This window comes from Corylus avellana, chromosome ca8 (assembly GCF_901000735.1).
Source record: "Corylus avellana chromosome ca8, CavTom2PMs-1.0".
In the NCBI taxonomy this organism is placed as follows: domain Eukaryota; kingdom Viridiplantae; phylum Streptophyta; class Magnoliopsida; order Fagales; family Betulaceae; genus Corylus; species Corylus avellana.
The window spans coordinates 22523594-22544696 of NC_081548.1; the positions used below are offsets into that span (position 1 = coordinate 22523594).

General features: G+C 35.5%; 1 protein-coding gene across 5 annotated transcripts; it reads left to right on the forward strand.

Annotated features, from left to right (window-relative positions):
- Window positions 1-1161: 1161 nt before the first annotated feature.
- Window positions 1162-14736, forward strand: LOC132189174 (uncharacterized). Of its 5 annotated transcripts, none has more exons than XM_059603764.1 (10): window positions 1162-1540; window positions 1797-2042; window positions 5338-5613; window positions 7334-7417; window positions 10276-10392; window positions 10484-10639; window positions 11821-11961; window positions 12117-12233; window positions 12329-12485; window positions 14565-14736. In XM_059603764.1, exons 1-9 carry the CDS (start codon window positions 1322-1324, stop codon window positions 12449-12451), a joined length of 1479 nt encoding a protein of 492 aa, XP_059459747.1. In that variant the 5' UTR covers window positions 1162-1321; the 3' UTR covers window positions 12452-12485; window positions 14565-14736. The 5 variants fall into 5 exon arrangements, with proteins under 5 accessions (XP_059459747.1, XP_059459743.1, XP_059459745.1 ...); XM_059603760.1 differs by having other exon boundaries at window positions 1163-1540; window positions 11815-11961; XM_059603762.1 differs by having other exon boundaries at window positions 1163-1540; window positions 11815-11961; window positions 12329-12481; window positions 14516-14736.
- Window positions 14737-21103: the final 6367 nt, after the last annotated feature.

The following is a 21103-nucleotide window of genomic DNA, read 5'->3' on the forward strand; positions in this document are numbered from 1 at the left end:
AATATACTATTTTTGTTATTATCCTCATTCCTCACCGCCAAATGGGCCTAGATTACTCTATTATGTGTACATAGTATTACGATGTGGGCCTATTCACCATTGGCTTCCCAGCTCCCTTACAAGTGGAAGTCAATTTAGGATTCAGATCGGTGCAACATATACTGTATTGTACGATAGTTTTAATTTAAATCAATGGCACAAATTTTTTTAGGTTATGCTTATCCTATCATTATTAGTGGTGGTGACTACTCATTTGACTGCTTCAGGTGGTCCAACAGCAAGGGATGGTTCGGCCACTTATAAATAACCAAATGGGTAAGTGACCGACCGTCTCAATGGTGATAATTGAGAGAGATTGATAAAGACGATGAAACTGACGATAATGACTATGAGTGTTGAAAAGATGAAAAAGGAACATTTGTGACTTGCTTTCCCAATGGAAATAAAAAATCACAAACATTTGTGATTTGCTTTCCCGTATGCTTGTCATCTTGCTTAAAGAAAAATCCATCGAAGATCACAAAATATTTGATCAATGTGGTAATTCTAGACTTCTAGTCACATCAAGAGAAAACAATACACAAACTTAAACATCATTGCTACTTTAGCACACCTATTGAGTAAATTGAGCTCCATTATCGTACCAAATCTTCTAATTATGAGTGGTGTCATGTGAAACAGAAGAAATGCAATGATTTAGAAATTCCACTAAAGGTGACACTATCTCCAACACTTCAAGAAAATGTTTAATCTAAGGATGGCATTATGGCAATAACTAGGGGTGCCATATTAATATCTCCATCTTGAAAATGTTAAAAAAGTACCAATAAGGTGAAATCAACCAAGAATATAGAAGAAAAGTATTAACTATTATCAATCTTTTAATGCATCTACCGATGCTCTTAGAAGAAAAGTATTATCATATAATTAATTCATTTTTTAATCATTTTCATAGTGAGTTGATGAATTTATTATTAAATTTACGTAGAATTCACACGAATTTACAAATTTAATGATTAGTCTATTGCATTTATAAGATAAGAAAAATGTAAGAAAAATATTGAGATAAATAATTACTTTTTCCAAAAATAGTGTTGTTTGATGACACATTTCTGGTATTTAGGAGAAAAGTATTGTTTTCAATTTTTCAGAAATAGTAGTGTTTGATGGCACATTTCTGGTAATCGGCAAAATTAGCAAATATGACGAATCTAGCCAAGGTTTTTGGACTCCTTTTGTCTAAAAGAAACACTGAACCGAAAAGGAAACGGACACTGGTGTGGTTTAGCTGAGACTTGGGAGCTCTGAGTTGCGTCCAACCATGGAGGCTCAGGTGCCTGTAATCTTATTAGATAGCAGTAGCAGTGAAGAAGAAGAGGTTGCCGCAGCTAACGTGACGAAGAGAAAGTACGAAGAGTACAAACAGATCTCAGACCTGTCTGGTTTTGACAACCTCAGGGCCATGATTGAGGCTGAGGCTTCCATGAGGAGGAACAGAAGGGAGCGAAGGAAGATAAAGAAAATGATGAAGAAACAAACTGTATGTGGGTCTATCTCTATTTTATTTTTTGATTTATTTTTGGTTATGTTTTGCTGTTTGGTTATTGGGAAAGAGTGAGTGGAAAAAATGGTGAAAATGCTTGGAGATGGTACATGGCTGGAGGATTTAGGTGACTTGGCTATCATAAATTATAATCCATAGCCTAAAGATGTCTTTGTTAGTTATTTTTATCTATTCCAATTTTATCAAAAGGAATGCTCTCAATGTTTGAATTAGATTCTATGTCATTTTACAGGAAAGTAAAACAGAGAAAATAATAATGGTGAATATAGAGAAACCTGTGATCTTGATAACGGACAGTGAAAGTGAAGATGCAAATAAATTGAAGAAGAGAAAATATGAAGATGAGTACAGAGTGATTGCAGATCTTACTGGTTTTGACAACCTCAGAGGCATGATGGAGGCTGAGGCTTTCAGGAGGAGGAAGGCAAGGAAGAGAAAGAAAAAGAATGGAAAAGCTGTATGTTATGCTCAAGAGGAGGTATCTTTTCGTGGGTCTCTCGCTCTTTCCTTTGTCCTTTTTTTTTTTTTTTTTTTTTGGGTATTGGTTTGTTTGCTTCCTATGAAAGATAATTTTTGTTTCAGTCTTTGCACCTTCATGACTAATGTTGATACAGTTGACAACACCGCCGCAATCCGGCCAAGGTCACATTTGAAGACATACGCATGTGATTCACTGAGGGTTGCCGGCGATAGACACTCTGATGCCTAAGTCAGTTGAGTAATTTTTGAAGGGGTAGTGATGCAGGGCAGTTTTCAATCAGATCAGTCTTTAGAAAAAAATACCATATCTTGTGATTCTGACATCGGATGGAAGCAATCTTGATGGCAGACCATATTTATCTCCTTTATAGGACTACTATATAGCAAGTAGGCAAGAGATGGGGATATTAGAGGTCAAGGGTATGGTATGGAAGGTGGCAGATCATCATAGAGATCTTTCCTTTTGGGTTTACCTTATTGATCCACTCCTTATAAGGCAAATCCTTCGTTTTAGGGTACCGGGTTTGTAATAGGCAAGGTTTCGTGGGCGGATGCTTTTCCTCATTTCGCTAGGTTTTCATGTGTGCGATTGTCCATCAAGGTGATCATAGGCTAGGATACTATTGATTAGTGAAGCTATCTAAGGAGTGGTCCTTCGATTGGAGATCCATTGCCTAGTGGGGCATCCATGGGGCTTGTGTCAGCGGGCGGGGGCCCCGATGGGGTCGTGTGCCCATGGGCTTTGGTGGACCTCTAGTGGACTTACGATATTTCATATCACTAGTTGCCCCTTGACTAAGCGGTGTGATTTCCACTTATGTGCCTTATGTTGATGGTTCTGATTGACGATGAGGCAATGGAATTGTGCGAGAGTCAGCAGCGAGACTTTCAGGTTGGCCTTTGAAATAGGGAGACCGAGGGGTGGTGACCGAGGGCCCTTTGATAATTGCAGATCCTAGGTACACGTGTCTAGGGCACATCGAACAAGTTTTAATGATGGGCGCACTTCTTGAGTACGGTTGATAGATGAGACCCGTCAATTTGGTTTGTTTCTCCATAACATAGAGTTGGGCAATTAATTATGGGCCGCCTACCCAAATCATCTTCCCAAGGCAATGATTAGATCGTTTAATGACGTGTCGTACAACATTCACCTTATTCGATGGACGCATTTTATGCCACGCTGCACCGATAGTTGAAGGGGCGTCCCAATTCATGAGAGGCTGGAATTTTGAATTCTCCCTCCCACTAGTATTTGATTCTTATATAAAGGCCCCATTTTATTCAAACCCCATTTTATTCGATATCCACTCCTTTCTTGCTTCCTCTTTCTTTTTGTCGGTTGTTGTTTCACCGGAGCAACTTCCTCTTCTCTATTGTTCTTCCACTTCTTCTAATGGCCTTCAAGGGTGCATCGACAACAGCCACCTTGTGTTTGAAGGTGAAGGAACGCCGGTTGGAGTCGTTCCAGTGGCCCCCTCAACCCTGGTGCTACTCTACCGATCTCCACCTTCCACCTCTTCCTCCTAGGGTTGAGTGAGTTGTCGCTCCTTGTTGTGGATGGAGATGTTGTGTGGCTCGCCGAGCTGTTGCTTGAGTTCATTGTTTTGTTGTTGGACGAGGGCCATATTCTGAGCGAGAGCAACTGCGCTTCCAATGTTGCAAACTGTTGGTCATGAGGGGTGGTGGCTCCATCCGTCTGGGTAGTTCTTGACCGGGTTCCTGGCATGAGTCTTTGGTCTAGGGATGCCGTGAATGCTCTAATGTTCCCACATATGGCGCAAACTGTTGATACGATTGGTCACATTGTGGCAATCCAGTCAAGGACACTTGCAAAGACAAATAAAAGACAGACACAAGTGTCTCCCTGGGGGTTACGGTGGACACTCTAATATCTAAGTCAGTAGAGTAATTTATGAAAAAGTAGGAATCAAGAAGATGAGAAGAGAAAATGTGTGCGTATCTCAGACTTAGAGCATGTTTGGAATTGTGTTTGAAAAATAGAGTTTTTAAGTCAAAAAACACTTTTTGGCAAAAGCTTCATTTTTAAGCTTTTGCCAAAAGTGTGTTTTAGCCATTTTTGGGCTTTTTATACCCTTAAAAGTGCCTTCAATTTTTTTTAACCAAACGGGTATTTTTTTTTTCAAACGGACTTTTTGAGTACTAAATGCACTTTTAAGCCCCTCAAACGCACACCCAAATAGACTATTAGGGTTTTTGATTTCCATCATAGGACTGCCATACATAAGGCAAGTTGTCAGATATGGGAGATGTTGGAGGTCAAGGGTATGGTATGGAAGGTGGTGGATCATCACAGAGATCTTTCCTTCCTAGTCTACCTTATTGATCCCCATCCTTATAGGGCCAATCCTTCTAGGGTATGGTTGCTAAAGCGAGGGGTTTCCTTCTATACTTGCTGAGGGGCAGGGTGCCCCATGGGGCCATGAGCCCATTGGCTTTGGTTGGCCTCTAGTCGACTTGCAATATTTTTCATATCACCAACTAATGTGTTTAAATACAAGAGAATTCTCAGCATTAAAACTGAAAACAATTATGCTCTTGTGCTCTATACCTTTGTTTATTCATGAGTGGACTGTACTATAGTTTCTGATGTTGCAAGTTAATAAGAGTAGGCTAAGAAAGCTGTCAAAAAAAAGAAGAAAAAAGAAAATAGAAGTATCTGCGAAGATACAGTTGTGGTATTAGAAACTAATGTGCCCCTAGATTTGTTTTGAGTTGAAGTGCGTCTGCATGTATTTATATATATAGGTATTCATGCATTATTGGAATTTCTTTTCTTTCTTTAATTTTTTTCTTCATGTAAAGCCACCAAATATAGAAGACTTCTGTTAAAACTAAAAGGGAATTTAGCTCAGCTATAAGAAACCAGATGGCTATGACCATTAGACATATGGCCAGGTGATGTCTCTTTTTGGCCGGCCTTCCCTCTATTTGAACAATCAACTATCTATCGTATAGACTATTTTCTTTTAAGTCTTCTCAGAGATTAAAATTAATTCTATGGAGATTTTGAATTGACGTAAATTACATAAAAAACCAAGAAAGAAAAGAATGAAATCTCATACTAATGTTGTCATTCGATGTTCAATTCTGATTCAAGGCTTAAAAGCGTTGTACCACTAACCTTCTTTCCTTCATTTTTTCAGTTGCACCAAAAGAAATAATGGAATTTATGAATCCACTTATACTCATTTGACAAGTATCCTTTGATAGTTTGACTCATTAGCTGTACTCAAGTAATCAGTGGGACTCATTATCTCATTGTTTTACAGGAAAACAATATGGCAGAAAGAGCAGAGGAAATAATATCGGGAAACAAGAATCAAGAAATAAAAAATTCTATTATTTTGACAGCAAGCAGTAAACATGTAGATGCAAATAACATGAAGAAAAAATTAGAAGATGAGTACAGAGTCATTTCAGATCTTACTGGCTTTGACAACCTTAGAGCTATGTATGAGGCAGAGGCTTTCATGAGGAGGAAGAAGAGGAAGAGGTTGAGAAAAGGGAAAGAAAAGATTGTATGTCATGCTCAAGAGGAAGTGTCTGTACGTGGGTCTTTGACAATTTCTTTTCTCTTTTTCAATTGCATTGATTTATTTATCTTTTGTTCCTTTCTGCAGTTTGGTTTTTGAGAAGTAGTGAGGGAAAATAATAGTAAATTCATTGAAGATAATATGATGGACTCAAATTTTCCATTTGATTTACTGCCTTATGAGTTGTTGTTTCCTGATGAGCACTTTTACCTTAATTTTGTTTTTGTTTGCAGTTTTATGACCACTGTTATAAGAATAATGGGAAATTTGAGTCTCTATTTGTTGGTGTTAAAATTATTGTTTTTCAATACCTTTTCTATTAGTAATATAGCTTCAGATGTTGCAATTAAATAAGAGATGACTTGCTTTGTTAAGAAAAAAGAAACTATCTGAATTAGAAAGAGTAATGATATGAGAATATGATATGTCGTGTATGACTTGACTTTCTCAAGTCTGGTGGGCCTAACTTTTTGTTATATCTTGTATCGGTGAGGGAATCCTCTCCCAGCTCAAGAAAGATTCCTTAGTTAACCAGCATTAACTCCTATAAAAGGAGTCATAAATTCGGCTTTTCAGTTCGACAAAACAGAGAGAAAAGAAGAGCCACGCAGTCGAGTCAATCATCCACAGTTTTGTGGTCAGCTGCACCAAAGGTTTAGAGAATTAGAAAAATAGTTCTCTTTTGTGTTTTCCTTTGGGGACAAACCTCTTTTGTCTGATATTGAGATTTGAATGTATTGGGACTTTGGATTTAAAGGTTTTCTCTTTGCTACTGTTTGTACTCCATCTTTTGATAGTGAATTTCTCTTGTTCGTCACCACTTTGGGATGTAGGCTTGTTAAGCGGAACTACGTTAAATCTTGGTGTCCATGGTGATTAGGTTATTTTTATTCGGTCTCTTTTATGCTTCTTTGGATCTTAAAATTATTTTGTCGCAACATGATCTGCCCCAAAGAATAGTTTCAATTTGAGCTTGTATGTTTATGTTTGCGTAGTTATCAAACAAAAAAGTTTGTGGGTGTGCGTTTGTCTATTATGTACATGTGGTACATTGTATGTGTAATGTATCACTGGAGTTTTTTCTTTCTTATAAAGAAACACCAAAATAAAAGCTGTGTTAAAACTAAGAGCAAAATCAGGTCGTTTATAAGAAAGAAGAGGACTTGAGTACTGGAAATTATAACGTATAACAGGATGATAACTCTAATCGGCCTTCCTTCCCTCTTCCCAAATAATTGATCGAACTCTAATGACAACTATTTCTTTGTCTTTTTGTTCCTCTTAGTAATCACAGATTGATTTACATGCCCTTCATTATTCCATTCTGATTCAAGGGTCATAGGCATTGAATCCCTAACCTCTTCTTCCATTTTTTTATTTAATCAAATGGAATTTATGGATTCTCTTTCAGAACTGTGTCCTGCATCCTGCACAATTCCTGAACATGTGACCTAACTTCAATTCCCAATGATTTATCCACATAACCTTTTTTCTGCTTTTCTCTTTTTCTTCATTTTTTAACACCCCTTGGGAATTCACAGAGGCAGCACAAATTCAACCTAATTGTTGTTACCGGTTCCCTTGCTGTAGGTGACGAGGAACCTATGCTTGAACTTGATCAGTATCACCTTAGAAACTGGTGGAGCATTGTTATTGCAGCGTTATAGTTTGATAATCTCAAATCATGTGTTTTTTCTTCTTTTTTTTTTTTTTCCCCATTCACTTGCTACAGGTTGATGCTACAAAAGACATGGGACAGTCGGCTAGAGTTCAAGCAGCAGAAACAACAGAAGCATTGGAAGCCGCATCAGTTGAGGTAACTGAAAACATTGTGTCCCATAAACTTTTAAATTGAATGGTTTGTTAAATTTATAATCAATATGAAGGAATGTGTAATAACAGTTAGCTATTGGATGTATTGCCTACTTGTATATGTTCTTACTTTTTCAACAACACATGGCAGGTACTGGATACTATTTTTCATTCTTTCTCTTAATTTATCAGCACCATATCCTGGTTATGGACTTCCATTTTTTTCATCCTTAATGAGGTTGCTGATTTTAATTTTCTGAAAAGGGGAAAGAAGAAGTGGGAGATTGATCATTGCTAAGCACTGTGGATAGTGGAAATTAAAGATCTAAACTTCAATGACATGGTGAAGAGGGTTAAAGATTCAAATAAAAAGGTCAAAAAACTAAGACTAGTGATAATATTAGTATCGTGTGGGAGTTGATTTTTGTTTTTAATCCTCCTTTGTTAGAGAGATAATGCTATGCTATGTTGTATTCTTCTAGAAGATAGCCTTGATGAGGCATCCCTAGTGAGGTGTCCCTATTAGCTGTCCTCTTTCTAGAATATTCTTTGTCATATTGTAAATGCTTCTCATATATATATGGAATGGATAGAGTGAGGGCCAAGACACAGAACAACTCTCTTTTCGTACATTCTCTTCTTACAACACTTTCACACCAAAGATCTTCAGAGTTGTGTTAGTTTTTACCCTTCTATCTATATACTTTAGGATATCCAGACGAAGCCGTTGATTGGCATGGGGCACAAAGTTGGAGGTCCCTACTATTTGGACTTTGCTTTGAACTCTCCTTCATGGGCACTTCAGTCTTCATTATCTCCTTTCCAGTGGCATTGTCGGCTTGGTCACCCGTCTTTGTCCACTTGAAGTGTTAAGTCGAGAGTTGGGGTCATATATCTTCTTTGTCTTGTGAAGCATGTCAGTTTAGTAAACAACGCCAAATGTCTTTTCTGTCTAGCTTTGTTGGTTGGGTTTCTAACCCATTTAAGTTAGTACACTCCGATGTCTAAGGTTCTTTTAGTGTTGCATCAACTAAATTCAATACTTTGTTGATGACCACTACCGGCTAACTTTATTATTTTTAATGAAAGTCGTTATGAGTTGATATCTATTTTTCATCTTTTTTAGCAAATAAATCAAAAGTCAAGTTGGCTAGAAAATTCGAATCTAAAGAGTATGTCTCATTCCTTTGCTTCTTATTTATCTGACAAAGGCATTGTACATCAGACCACTGGTCCTCACCCACCATAACAGAATGGTGTTGCTGAGCGCAAAAATTGACACCTTATACCCATACCTTTCTGGAGTGATGCAGTACTGACTGCACTCTACCTCATCAACAGGATGCAGCATCTCCTCACCGACCTCACTCCATCTTGTTTCCTTCTTCTCCAGTCTTCCATTTGCCTCCAAGAGTTTTTGGATGTATTTGTTATGGTCATAATCTTAGTCCACATTTTGACTAACTTGATCCTTTCTGCACTAATTGTCTTTCTTGGTTAATATGTACTCAGAAAGGATATCAATGCTACTCTCTAGTCTTGTTTGAAGTTACTTTTTGTTGAATCTAGGTCTTGATTCTCCCAAGAAATATCAATTTGAGTCTCTTGTGTCTTCTATCCTTTTTCCAACTTTTAGTTCCTGCCTTCCTTAATTATTCCTGTATCTTCCCATGAGCCGTTGCCTCTGAAGGCTCCAACGCCGTTACAAGTATATACCAGATGTCCACGACTGACAACTCTAGTGCCCCCTCCGTCATCCTCAGTCTATTGATCCTCCACCATCTACTGACTAAGCATCCCATTAGTAACTTTATGTCTTGGCAATCGTTGTCGCCTTCTCTTTCTTGTTTTATTTCCCCACTTTCAAGTGTTTCCATCTCTAAAATTGTTTAGGATGCACTGTTCCACTTGGGTTGGAGGCAGGCCATGGAGTAGGAGATGACTGCTTTACATCATAATGGGACTTGGGATCTTGTTCCCTTGGCACCTGGGAAACATATTGTTGACTGTAAATGGGTGTATATTGTTAAGTTCCGTCCTGATGGTTCCGTTGACAGCCTCAATGCCCAGTTGGTTGAGAAGGGCTATACCTAGAGGTATGGCTTTCACTATGGGAAGGGCTATAAGCATAATACAAAGCGGTGGCTCATACTGCTAGTGATCTAACTTGGTTACAATACTTCCTTCAAGAATTACGCTTCCCAGCACCTACTTCTATCCCGCTATCTTGTGATAACCAATCCACTATACACATACACATTGCTTCCGATCCTATGTTCCATGAAAGAGCCAAACACATTGAAGTAGACTACCATTTCGTACGAGACAAGATACTAAGTGGGACATAGTTACAAGTGTGAAATCTGAAGATCAACTTGCTGATGTCTTTACAAAAGTACAAAATTTTAATTGCAAGTATTACTAAAACATGTTATCAGAAATCTTTGAGGGTAAGTTCATGGAATCTTATTTAATGCTTTCTGATAATTGCTAAGCCCTTCTTTTTAAACTTTGAGTTAGTTGTGTCAAGTTAATAAATGCCTCTATTTGGAAAAGAAACTACTTAGTTGAGTCTTCTAGGCCTTGGTCTTGGTGGCATTCTCATCAGGTCTAAAGTTTAAATCCCCTTGAGTGCAAACAATTCCTTGGGGCCAGCTTGTTGGCGAAGCTGAAGTATTACCTGATCTGTGTGGAGGGAGCGCTTTATATGGGTCCGAGGTTTATCCGACTAGGGTGGATACACAAAGTAGCCTTGCCTTAGAGGGGTTCCACACTATAAAAAAAAATAATAATGAAAAAGAAAAAGAAAAAAAAGAAAAAAAGTCTTCTAGAATGATCTGTTTCACAGTTTTCTGATTTTAGGTTGATATGGCAAGGGGAGAGAAGCAACCTGTCACAAATAAAGTTCTAGAAAGAGCATTGTTATTGGAAAAAGAAACAGTTGGGAGAAATTACAAGATAGTGTCGCGAAGGCGTCTTGTGAGTTGAAATGTCAATACCTTATTTCCAATTGAAAAATGTTATTTGTAATCATAAGCTCATATTTTTGCCTGGTTATACCATTTTCTAGGGGAGATCCAGATACTTTGATCCTCCAGATGGCAGCTGGGACATTGGCAGCAATGGAGAAGAACGTCATACAATAGTACACTATAAAGTGCAGAAGCAAAAGAGGCCATGCTACATTTGTGCAAGTTTTGATCATAGTTGGAAATATTGCAAACAGGTGACATACTATTTTGAAAGTTGAAGTTTACTTTACAAAACCTTACTAACTGATTAAAATGTTAGAGAACCATACAGTCCTAAAAGCTTATTCTGTTAGACAATGGACCTTGCTCTGAATGAATGTCTTTCAACTGTGGACAGCCATCCTCATATACTCTGTTGGCGATCCATTCATCCCAATTGTTTAAACTGTTTGGAAGCTGGCCAACAATTTATATAAAGCATACTACACAAGACATAGAAAAATATGGAGTATCTTTATCATGTATATACCAGTCTCTCATTTTCTTTCTTTTGTCTGCATCTTTCTAATTAAATGCAGTTCAACATTGAGAAAAAGTACGGCAAAAATGAGATTTTCTTCGTATGTACTAAATCTGTAAGTTGATTCTAGACATTAGGATTTAGTATAAATGTGGTGAATCATAGCACATCTCGGATTGGGCATTGTTAAATCACCACTTATTCTAAAAAGTTTAAGTTGATAGAAAATTATGAATTTAATCATTAAGTTAATATTTAACACTCCCTTTTAACAAGTAAGACCCAATACATAGAATATTTAATGAATTGTGGAGTTAACTGTAAAATCAAGGTTCGAACTCAGGACCTCTATTTTTACCATGTTAAATGAGTCAAATGACCACTTATCTCAAAAGTGTAAGCGGATAGTAAATGGTGAATTTAATTATTTAATTAATATTCTAATTGTTTTTATTCATCCCGAAGCTAAGTATATTGTCTAATGACGATTATATTTTCTGGGTCAATTAGAAAATAAGTAATTCTAATGCGTGTAGTTTCCAAGAAGCTTTTACATTTCCATCACTAAATTTTAGGCTTCATATAGATAAAATCTATAACAAGGTAATTGTCTCTTTGATAATCACTAATCACAAATTCACTCGCTCTGGGTCTTGATCTTTAAGATTGCCAAAGTCTATTTAAAAAACCCACTAGTTGCTTTCTGAAAAATAGAGATAAGAATCCAACATAGAATATCTCAATTTTTACAAAATTTCAGCAAATTTGTGCCATTTATGCTGTTGTTAATATATTTTCGAAACATTCCTTAAAGAATCTTGATTTATGGTAGCTTTGGGCCACAATCTTATAAAAATTGCTTGGATTTCGTTTGCTGAATACTAAAGTGCAATCTTGACTTCCCATTAGCGCCAGGATTCCTTTGTTTGGAAAGGAAAAGGCCACTCTGCAAAAGATTGTCTGGACGATCAACGTTCTAATATTTGTCTAAGATGCGGGGGTTCAGGGCATAGCATGTTATCGTGTAGGAATGTGTATCCCCCTGATGATCTCAAGGTCTGTAGGGTGATCCAAATGCAACTTTCTGTGTTCTTTTTCTTTCCACTTAACCTTTTCCCGTTTTCCTGTTTATTATGTTGTATTCTGGAAAGGTTGTTTTATACTGATTCTTGAATCCTGTTTTCTGGCTGTTATTCTTTTTTCGTGGGCAGAAAATACAGTGTTATATGTGCAACAGTTTTGGTCATCTCTGTTGTGTGGACTTTCTGGATATGCATCCCAGACAACTTTCTTGTTACACCTGTGGCCAGTCTGGCCATCCTGGATCTGTAAGTCATAATCGATGATAGAGATTTTCTTATGTTACAGCATAATTATTGAAAATAGAGCAAGTTCAGAATCTTATCAAGGTTCATCAATCAAGGAATGCACAAAGTTCCGTGGAGAAAACAGTCGCTCAAAATCTGCAGCATTACGCTACTCAGGTGGAGAGGAAAGTCATATTGCAGGAAGATGCACAAATGATGTTAAAGTCCATTTCAACTGATACTCACTTGTTGAAGTTATTTGAGTTCTTGTAGGTAACCCTCTCTCTCTCACATGTGCAGACACGCTTGCAAAACACACACATACACGTAGTTCTTTGTGGTCCACCCCATCATATGATGTGATTTTTGTCCTTTGATTGACTCTTGTTAAGGATGATAATGTTAACTGCTTTGTGGTTCCCTTCTTTTTCCCTCTTTTGTTTTCCCCTTTTGTTTCTTTTTGGCTTTTATGTGGACCAAATAGGATCAAAGTGGAGAGCTCTGGTGCAGCTTGGTAGATACAATGAATTCTTGCTCAGCGTTGTCCCAGTCTTGTAAACTGTAAGGAACAGCTGAATAAAATTTGTTGAGTTAGTAGTTTTAATTGGGGCAATGATTTGGTGTCAGCTAGGATCATGCAAGGATTACTTGTTTGAGGTAGAATTGTTAAAGAAAAACCAAAAAATTGACACTTTCAACCGAATTGACCAAAACTGATCAGGTAGTGATCATGTTCATGTCGAGGTTGGGGGTCAGTGAAAAGATCAACTACTGAGTGGGGGTTGGGTCAACAGTAAGTTTCATAGGATTTGAAAACTGACCTAACCCGACCCAACACCCCTTTCAAATACATAATTTCTTTAATCTAAGGTTTGCAAACCCTAGATCCATATGCTTTCAATTCATACATTTCTTAAGAGTTTGATTAAACCACACAACTTCTTAAAACTTTCAAGCCGCTGGAGTTTTGGGTTGCAAGAGGAGACTCGATAGAGGGATTGGCTAGAAGTTCTAAAGCTACTGTGGTAGGGGAGACATACGGGTCATTTGTTAGGGTGCAATTTAGGTTTAGTTACAAAAGTTTTATAAGTTAGAATGTGTAATTTAATTCTTTTATAGTAAATGCATTTTCTAGGTTTGGTAGCCTTAGGAGGGCGTTTATTTTTGAAGCGTTCTTCAAAAGGTTTCCACTTCATCACTGAAATATGTGTATGATTTGTTTATGCTCTGGTTGATTTTGGTAATTTTGTGTGTAATTATTTCTAAATTGACTGAGAATTTTGAGAAAACACCTATTTACCCCGTTCTAAGTATTTGTGGTTTTTGGGTAAATTTCAGTTGGTATCAGAGCAAGGTTCACTATATATTCGACACTAATAGAATAAAGTTAACCGACGCGATTTTTTATTATTTATAATTTATTTATATTGGTCAATGGCTCAATATTAGTCTCAAACTCTCAATCTTTGACTGTCTTCCCCTTATTTTGATGGAAATAATTGTGCATATTGGAAGTTTGGCATGAGAGTGTTCTTGAAATCCTTAGATGAACGCATTTGGGTTTCTATAGAAAATTGCTGGAAAAGCCCACTACTTCCATTGACATGTGGTCTAAGGAGTAATTAAATGAGTGTAATTGCAACAGTAAGGGATTAAATGCAATATTCATGGTTGGTTCACTTGAATAATTCAAGCGAATTTCTTTGTGTAAAATTACCAAGGAGATGTGGAAGATTTTAGAAGTCACACATGAAAGTATTAAAATCCTTAAGAACTCCAAACTTCAGTTGTTGACTACTAAATTTGAGTAGAGTACAATGTAAGATGATGAGTCGTTCAATGAGTTCTATGCTCAGTTGAATGACAATGTGAATTCTAGCTTTAATCTAGGGGAAGATTCCTGGTAATAGAATTGTCAGGAAAGTTTTGAGATCTTTGCCTGAGATATTTAAACATGAAAGTAGAGAAACTAGTAGGATCCCTTCAGACCTATTAGTTGTCTTTGCCTCAACTCAAGAGAAAGAATTTGGCCTTAAAATTCCATCTACATCCCAATCTCTTCTCCATGCTATGCTTGCTTGAATCTCAGCCCTAATGTGTTCAATACTTCAATGAACACATTAGTAGGATCCCTTTAGACCTATTAGTTGTCTTTGCCTCAACCCAAGAGAGATAATTTGGCCTTAAAATTCCATCTACATCCCAATCTCTTCTCCATGCTATGCTTGCTTGAACCCTCAGCCCTAATGTGTTCAACACTTGAATGAATTGGAAATCAATTATCATTCTTCTCTTCTTTCCAGCTTGACTGCATTCTCACAAGTGACTTTGTAATCCTTTGGTATTTTGAAGCTTGTACAAAGACATAATTTGTTGTACGGCGAGACTAGAGGAGCTGGGGATGGAGATCAGTTGGATGTAAGAATAATGTTTTTTTTTTTTTTTGATACGTGATACTTTCTTATGTACACATTGTATTATTATGTACTCTTTTTATTATTATGTAATTTTCAGTATTCAATGTTGTGAATGTGTATTTTATTTCTTGTTGAAATAGAGGAATTCTCAAAGTTGCATAAATGTTGTTTATATTATAATTATTCTAAATATATATGATAGAGTCCTGCCCAATCCAATCCAAAGTCTCAAGAGAAGCTTATCTAGTTGGTTACTATGGATGTTTGCGTTTGTTAGAGCCACTTACGGATATGGATCCACTTAAATTTTTAAGGGAATTTCAGTTTCTGGAATTTCAGATCTAGGCCGTCTATTTTCTATCAAAGGATCATTGTTCTGCTCCGTGTCTCACTAGTAATAAAATAATAAAATAATAAATATTTATTATTTTATTAGTAGTGGGACACATGACAGAACAATGATCATTGGAAAGAAAATGGATGGCCTGAATTCGAAATTTCAGTAAATCTTGACCCGCCACTTACATGGCAATGTGTTCGGTTCTACAAGTAGACGGCCAGGCAGCGAATCTAGGAGCATTCATTGAGTAATTTGATCAAAAAGATTGTGTGTGGTGAACACCTATCCAGAGTGGAGTATTGTTTCGTTCAAATTCATTTCCAGTTTACAATTCCATTGTTGCAAACTCATTTCTAGTCACAACCCAATCACAATAACCTATCAATATAGCTCTGAAAATCTATAATTTATAATAAAATAAATGCCACCCCTAGCTTTATGTGATGGGCTAAAGTCGATTAAAAAAATAAATAAATAAAAGAAGTTAAAATCCAATTTTACTACATTGGTTTTAGCTTTGTCAAATTACCACTTTCTTCAATATTTCGAACAAAAAATAACACTCAAGTTACCACGTGTGCCAGTAGTATCTTTTACCAACTACACCATCTCATACTTCATGCGTCAAAATCATTTGTCAGATGAATATTTAAGTTATTAGGTGAGTACAATAAGTTATAATTATACCCTTACGTTAATATATATATATATATATATATATATATATATATAAAAGAAATTGGCCGTCACATGGCTCGCCATGGAGACTCACGGTTGGCTACATAGTTGGCGCACCCTTTTGGAAGTTGCAGGGCTTCCACAATCTTCACCCATTTGTGAGATAGTGTGATATATATTCAGAGTACAATTTTATAAGAGATGACATGACAATATAACTGTTATTTTTTGGACGGAAAATTGACGGAAGAATTATTTTGATAATATGCTATTATGCTAAGACGAACATCATCGTTATGATTTATATATCTTGTACTTGTGCAAAAAAAAAAACTATATAATAAAAATAATTCAGGAAAGTGGCTCCATTATTTTAATTAGAAAGCCAAAATATGAAGCTGCTAAGAAAGAAAGAAACCACGTTCCCTAGAGTCTTCTAGGAAGAAGTAAACAACAATTTCACTAGTCACTCACAAATGATTTTGCATTGGAGGTGGTGTTATTTTAGAAGGAGTACACTCAACACTGTCAACATTGAAAGAGACATCAATTATAAGGTAAAGTAATTTGGCAAGTAGGAAAGGACATAAGACCTGAATCTATGGAAGACCTGCAGTCTGCAGACATGTTAAATATGAAGGTCAATTTGTCCAAGTTACTTCTTTCTTTTTTCTTTTTTTCATTTATTTGTTCAAGTTTCTTCTCTTTTTGTTTAGGAAAGGACATATATAAGAGCTGAATCTATGGAAGACCTGCTGACATGTTAAATATTAAAGTAAATTTGTCCAAGTTACATCTTTCTTTCTTTTTTTTCAAGTTTCTTCTCTTTTAACTCACTTCCTAAACCTCTAAAGTAAATCATCTGTTTCATCTTACTTTAGAAACAGAATCAAAGAGTCTAGACTTTTAGTATGATGATAATTCACCTGTAATAGCACATGAAATCCCGAGAACCAATAAGGAAAAATTTCAAAACAGCGAGGACGACATGGGGCCCCTTGGCTCCTGGTTTTGTCCACGCCTACTAAAGGTGGCAAGTAGTGTTTGCGTCATGTTAAGACATGCGTATAAAATTATATAAGTCAACTATAATTTGACCTATTTAATTAAACGGTTTAAACCCATCAATTATAACCCTCTACTTTTGTATCGAGTTCATGTCGAGTTCACGGATTATGTTAAAAATTTTCTATCATTATATTGAGAGTTTGGTTCATATCATGTCAATATATATATGTCAACTTTAATTAACTAGACTCATTTAATTAAATGAGTCAAATTCCTGATCAACCATGACCCTTTAATTGTGAGCCATAATACCTACCTACATTGAAACCAATATGAAGAGGTTAGATATATAACAGCTAATACTTGAAGTAGAAGGAATTTTGTGGCAATAAAGATTCCGGTGCCCTCATGGTCGCTGGCTTCCGAAAGAGACATTATCGTATATATTCGTATGTGTAGATCGGCCATGCATGTCAATTCTTGCATTAAATAGAATGTTTCAGTAATTAATTATGTTCGATGGCGGATGGCTTAGGATGGACGGGAAAGACCAAACCAAAATTAATTTGTGTGAGAGAACTCTTAACCAACTCCTTTAATTACTAAAAGGGACATTATGGTGATTAATTGCAGCTTCCATGAATGTTTCAGTTTCACCACCACATAAAAATGAATTAGATCCCCTTCATTTCATTTGAACTGAAGAATATCCAGTTAGTTGTAGTGAAAGAGTATTTTTGTCATTTCAAAAGGTGAAAAGACAAAAATACCTTTCCACTACAACTAACTGGATATTCTCCAGTTCATTTGAACTGGAGAGGATCCTGTTACATATAAAAGATAATAAAAGTTCTACTTTAAATTGGGTCAGAAGAAATTAATGTTCAATTCGGTCTAACTATCTCGATCATGCTAAGATTATCTCTTAAGTCAAAAGTTTTGACTTAAAAGACGGTAATTAATTATTAAGCAGTAAAATATTTAATGAGTTGAACCTCACCTATTAATGAAGAATTTGAACACATACGTGGAATAGATGGGGATTTTAAAATTTGAAGCCAATATATATATATATTTCTTGGCTGCAAAAGAAAGTTAAAAAGAAAAATAGTAAAACCCTCCTCCCCGCCGCGAATGCATGCACAAGATCCAAGTATTAAACATGACAGTGAGGAAGCGTGACAAAGTGTCGAGTACAGATAATTACTATATATATATATATAGATATGCTCTCTTAAGCTTCCACACAAAGCAACCGGCATTGATGGAACAGGGGTTATGATACGATGAGGTCCATTATGTTTCACTGTTTTTTCAAATATATATCTCTTCTATGATAATCTGTCCGCATGGGTGCGTGTGTTTATAGTCATGATGAAAGTGATGATGGTAATCACATAGAAAAAAAAGAAAAAGAAAAAATGGAAGTTGTAAGTGGGATACACAACTCAATTTTTGATCCGAGATGAAGCATTAGTAATAATTGAGTTAGTAACTAATATATTACTTATTAGAGTTGATTAAAGGGCTCATCACGTCAAGAAAGTATGATCGATAATGGTGAAATAAAAGTTTTAACTTTTACCATTACTCATGTTTTATATATATATATATATATATATAGAAAAGATGATGTCCCATTCATCTAGTCTTGATGGGGTTTTGCCTATTTTTATCTATATAGATGAAATTGAATAATAAGTTACACTTAATTAATTACTCTTAATTACCTCTCTCTCTCTCTCTCTCTTTAACCTAGACTCAAATTGCTAAGTCTCCAAAATTTTATAAGTTAACATCATAACTTCGACTGTGATTTTCTCAGAATTTTTTGCTTTGCAATGTAAAGAACTGTATGCTTGTGATTCCTATTCTATTAATGAGACCGGAATGATTTCCTTTTTTAAAAAAAAAAAAAAACCCTTTTGTTTGGTCCCCTCCATTAGGATTTTGAATTTTCTGTTAAATCCAATGGATTTTTTTTTTTAAAAAAAAATGATAACAATACCCCTGCACCACACACACACACACAACACACATATATATATATATATAAAGATGTGAGAGTAGACCCATGGCTAGGGAATTTTTTTTTTTAAAAAAATAAAAATCTAAAGGCATAATAACTGTATTTTCACATAAATGATTAGGGTATAATGAGCATGTTATCTATTTTCCGTCGGATTTAATTATTTTGTTAAAGAATAATATTATAAATTACATTTTTATGTCTTCCAAACCAAACTTTAGATAATCCTTGTTAAAAAAATAATAATAATAAATAAAATTCTAAAGATTGGTTTGGACTACCATATCAACAATATGGAATAATCATAGGATAAAAATATTGTTTCTAGGTATTTCTTTTTGTTAAACTACATATTATCTCAAAGAATAATGCGGGCTAATCCAATGATTCCAATGGCTATTATATATATATATATATATATATATACACACTACACAAACATCCTACTAATATCCCATAACGTTGAAGTGACAAGGTATATATAATAGCCATCGGAATCATTGGATTAGCCCGTGTAAAAAAATAGATATATCTAAGGGCTATTAAACCTTATCACATCAACTTTATAAGATATTTGTAGAGTGTTTGTATGGCATGTAGCATTATTTTATATCAAAAACTTACGCTAATAAAAAATGACAAACTTAATCTCTAAATTAATACTTTAATTAACTCAACACTCCCCCACACAACAAGGAAACTATTTTAATTAGAACAAAACATAAACGATAAATGCAAGGGTTGAACTATACTAGTAGCTCGTAAAATGTACAGCTAGCCATAGGCAGCAAATTAATAATTTATAAGATTTCTGTCCGATTTCTTCCACCCTACACAATAGCGACACCCCCCTTAGCTTTTGCACTTAGGCCAACCATGATGGACCACTTTTGACTTGATATTTTTAATTCACTTTAAATTATGGGTTATGATACCAAAGAGAAGAGATGCCACTCAAGCTGATAATATTGTAGATAAATAAGGAAAACTTAAATAAAAAATAAAAAAAATAAAAAAGGAAAAATAAAAAAGGCAGCTTGGCCAAGCATTGAATTGTCTATATATATGTGGACCTCTTGCTCATGATACCACTCCCACTACGTACCATAAAATTGACAATAACAAAACGCCCACGATAGCTTTCATCATATGGCAACACATAAACAAAACAAATGAAAATGAAAAGAGAAGAGAAGAGCAACCCTTTCACAAAGAAAGAGACATTTATGGGGATATAATATTGATGAAAAATAATAAGCATGCACCGACCGTCCAAGGAGACGAAGAAATTTCGCAACATGAATTTAAGGCCGCGACCAACCGTAGTACCACTAGTACGTACTAATTATAATTGGTGGCAACCATACATACATCGTATGGACACAATATTGTTTAATTCCATTACATATGACGATAGTCGGACGCTTTCTACCACTCAAATTGTGGACATCCTTTTTCTCTACAAACTCTTTTTAAGTTAAAATTAAAATTCTATTATGATCATATATATATATATATATATATAGTTATTGGGTAGAAATATATAAGGTACCAGCACCGTCCCTTCCTCAAAAAGCAAGTCACAATTCTCGCATTTAAGGCCTATTCCTGAGTACAAACTGCCCCAAATCAAAAAGAAATGCCCTACCACTAGTAGTGGTGGTTTAGTATTCTCAAAACAATCTACATGTAGTTAAGCACAGAGTACTAGGGAATGAGTTCGAAACTCAAAATGAGAATTACTTACTCCTTAGTCCTAATTAGTATGTGTTAGCTAGCCATCTTGAATCACATTGATATCCTGATGGAATTATGTCAAGCTCTAACCTAATTGGTTGTAAGGAAATGTCTGCGGTTGTTTACTGTCTACATCCCTCCTAAGCAATTCTTAGCGGGTATGTACTACCATAGTCTCACACCCAGGTAGAATAGTCATAGTTGGTCGTCTTCTTGTACGCCTTTTCAATTAAAAAAGTAATAAAAGAAAAGAAGAGTGCCCTAACGACAAAAGGGTACTATTAAATCATCGTTTATCCTATAAGTAATTTCATTAAAATTAAAATAGTAACTTTAATTATTTAATTAATTAATATTCTAACATTATTCTTCACATGTACATGTAGTTTCAACTTCCTCTTAGTAAGTAAGATCCGAAACTAAAATGAAAAGTAAACTATAAGAGGATTTGATCAAACTCAAAATTACTATGATGTTATACTATATTAAACTACTGCTTATTTCAAAAATTAAAATGTCAACCCTTAGAAGAAGATTATTGTTCAATAAGTAAAACAAGTGGCCGGGAGAGCAAATGGTAGCTCAACAACCTTTAACCCCAGTCCAATACACACGGATGAAGTGTGTCAATTGTCATCGATCATTGGATAAAATAAGTATGAAAATTAATATCATACAAAAG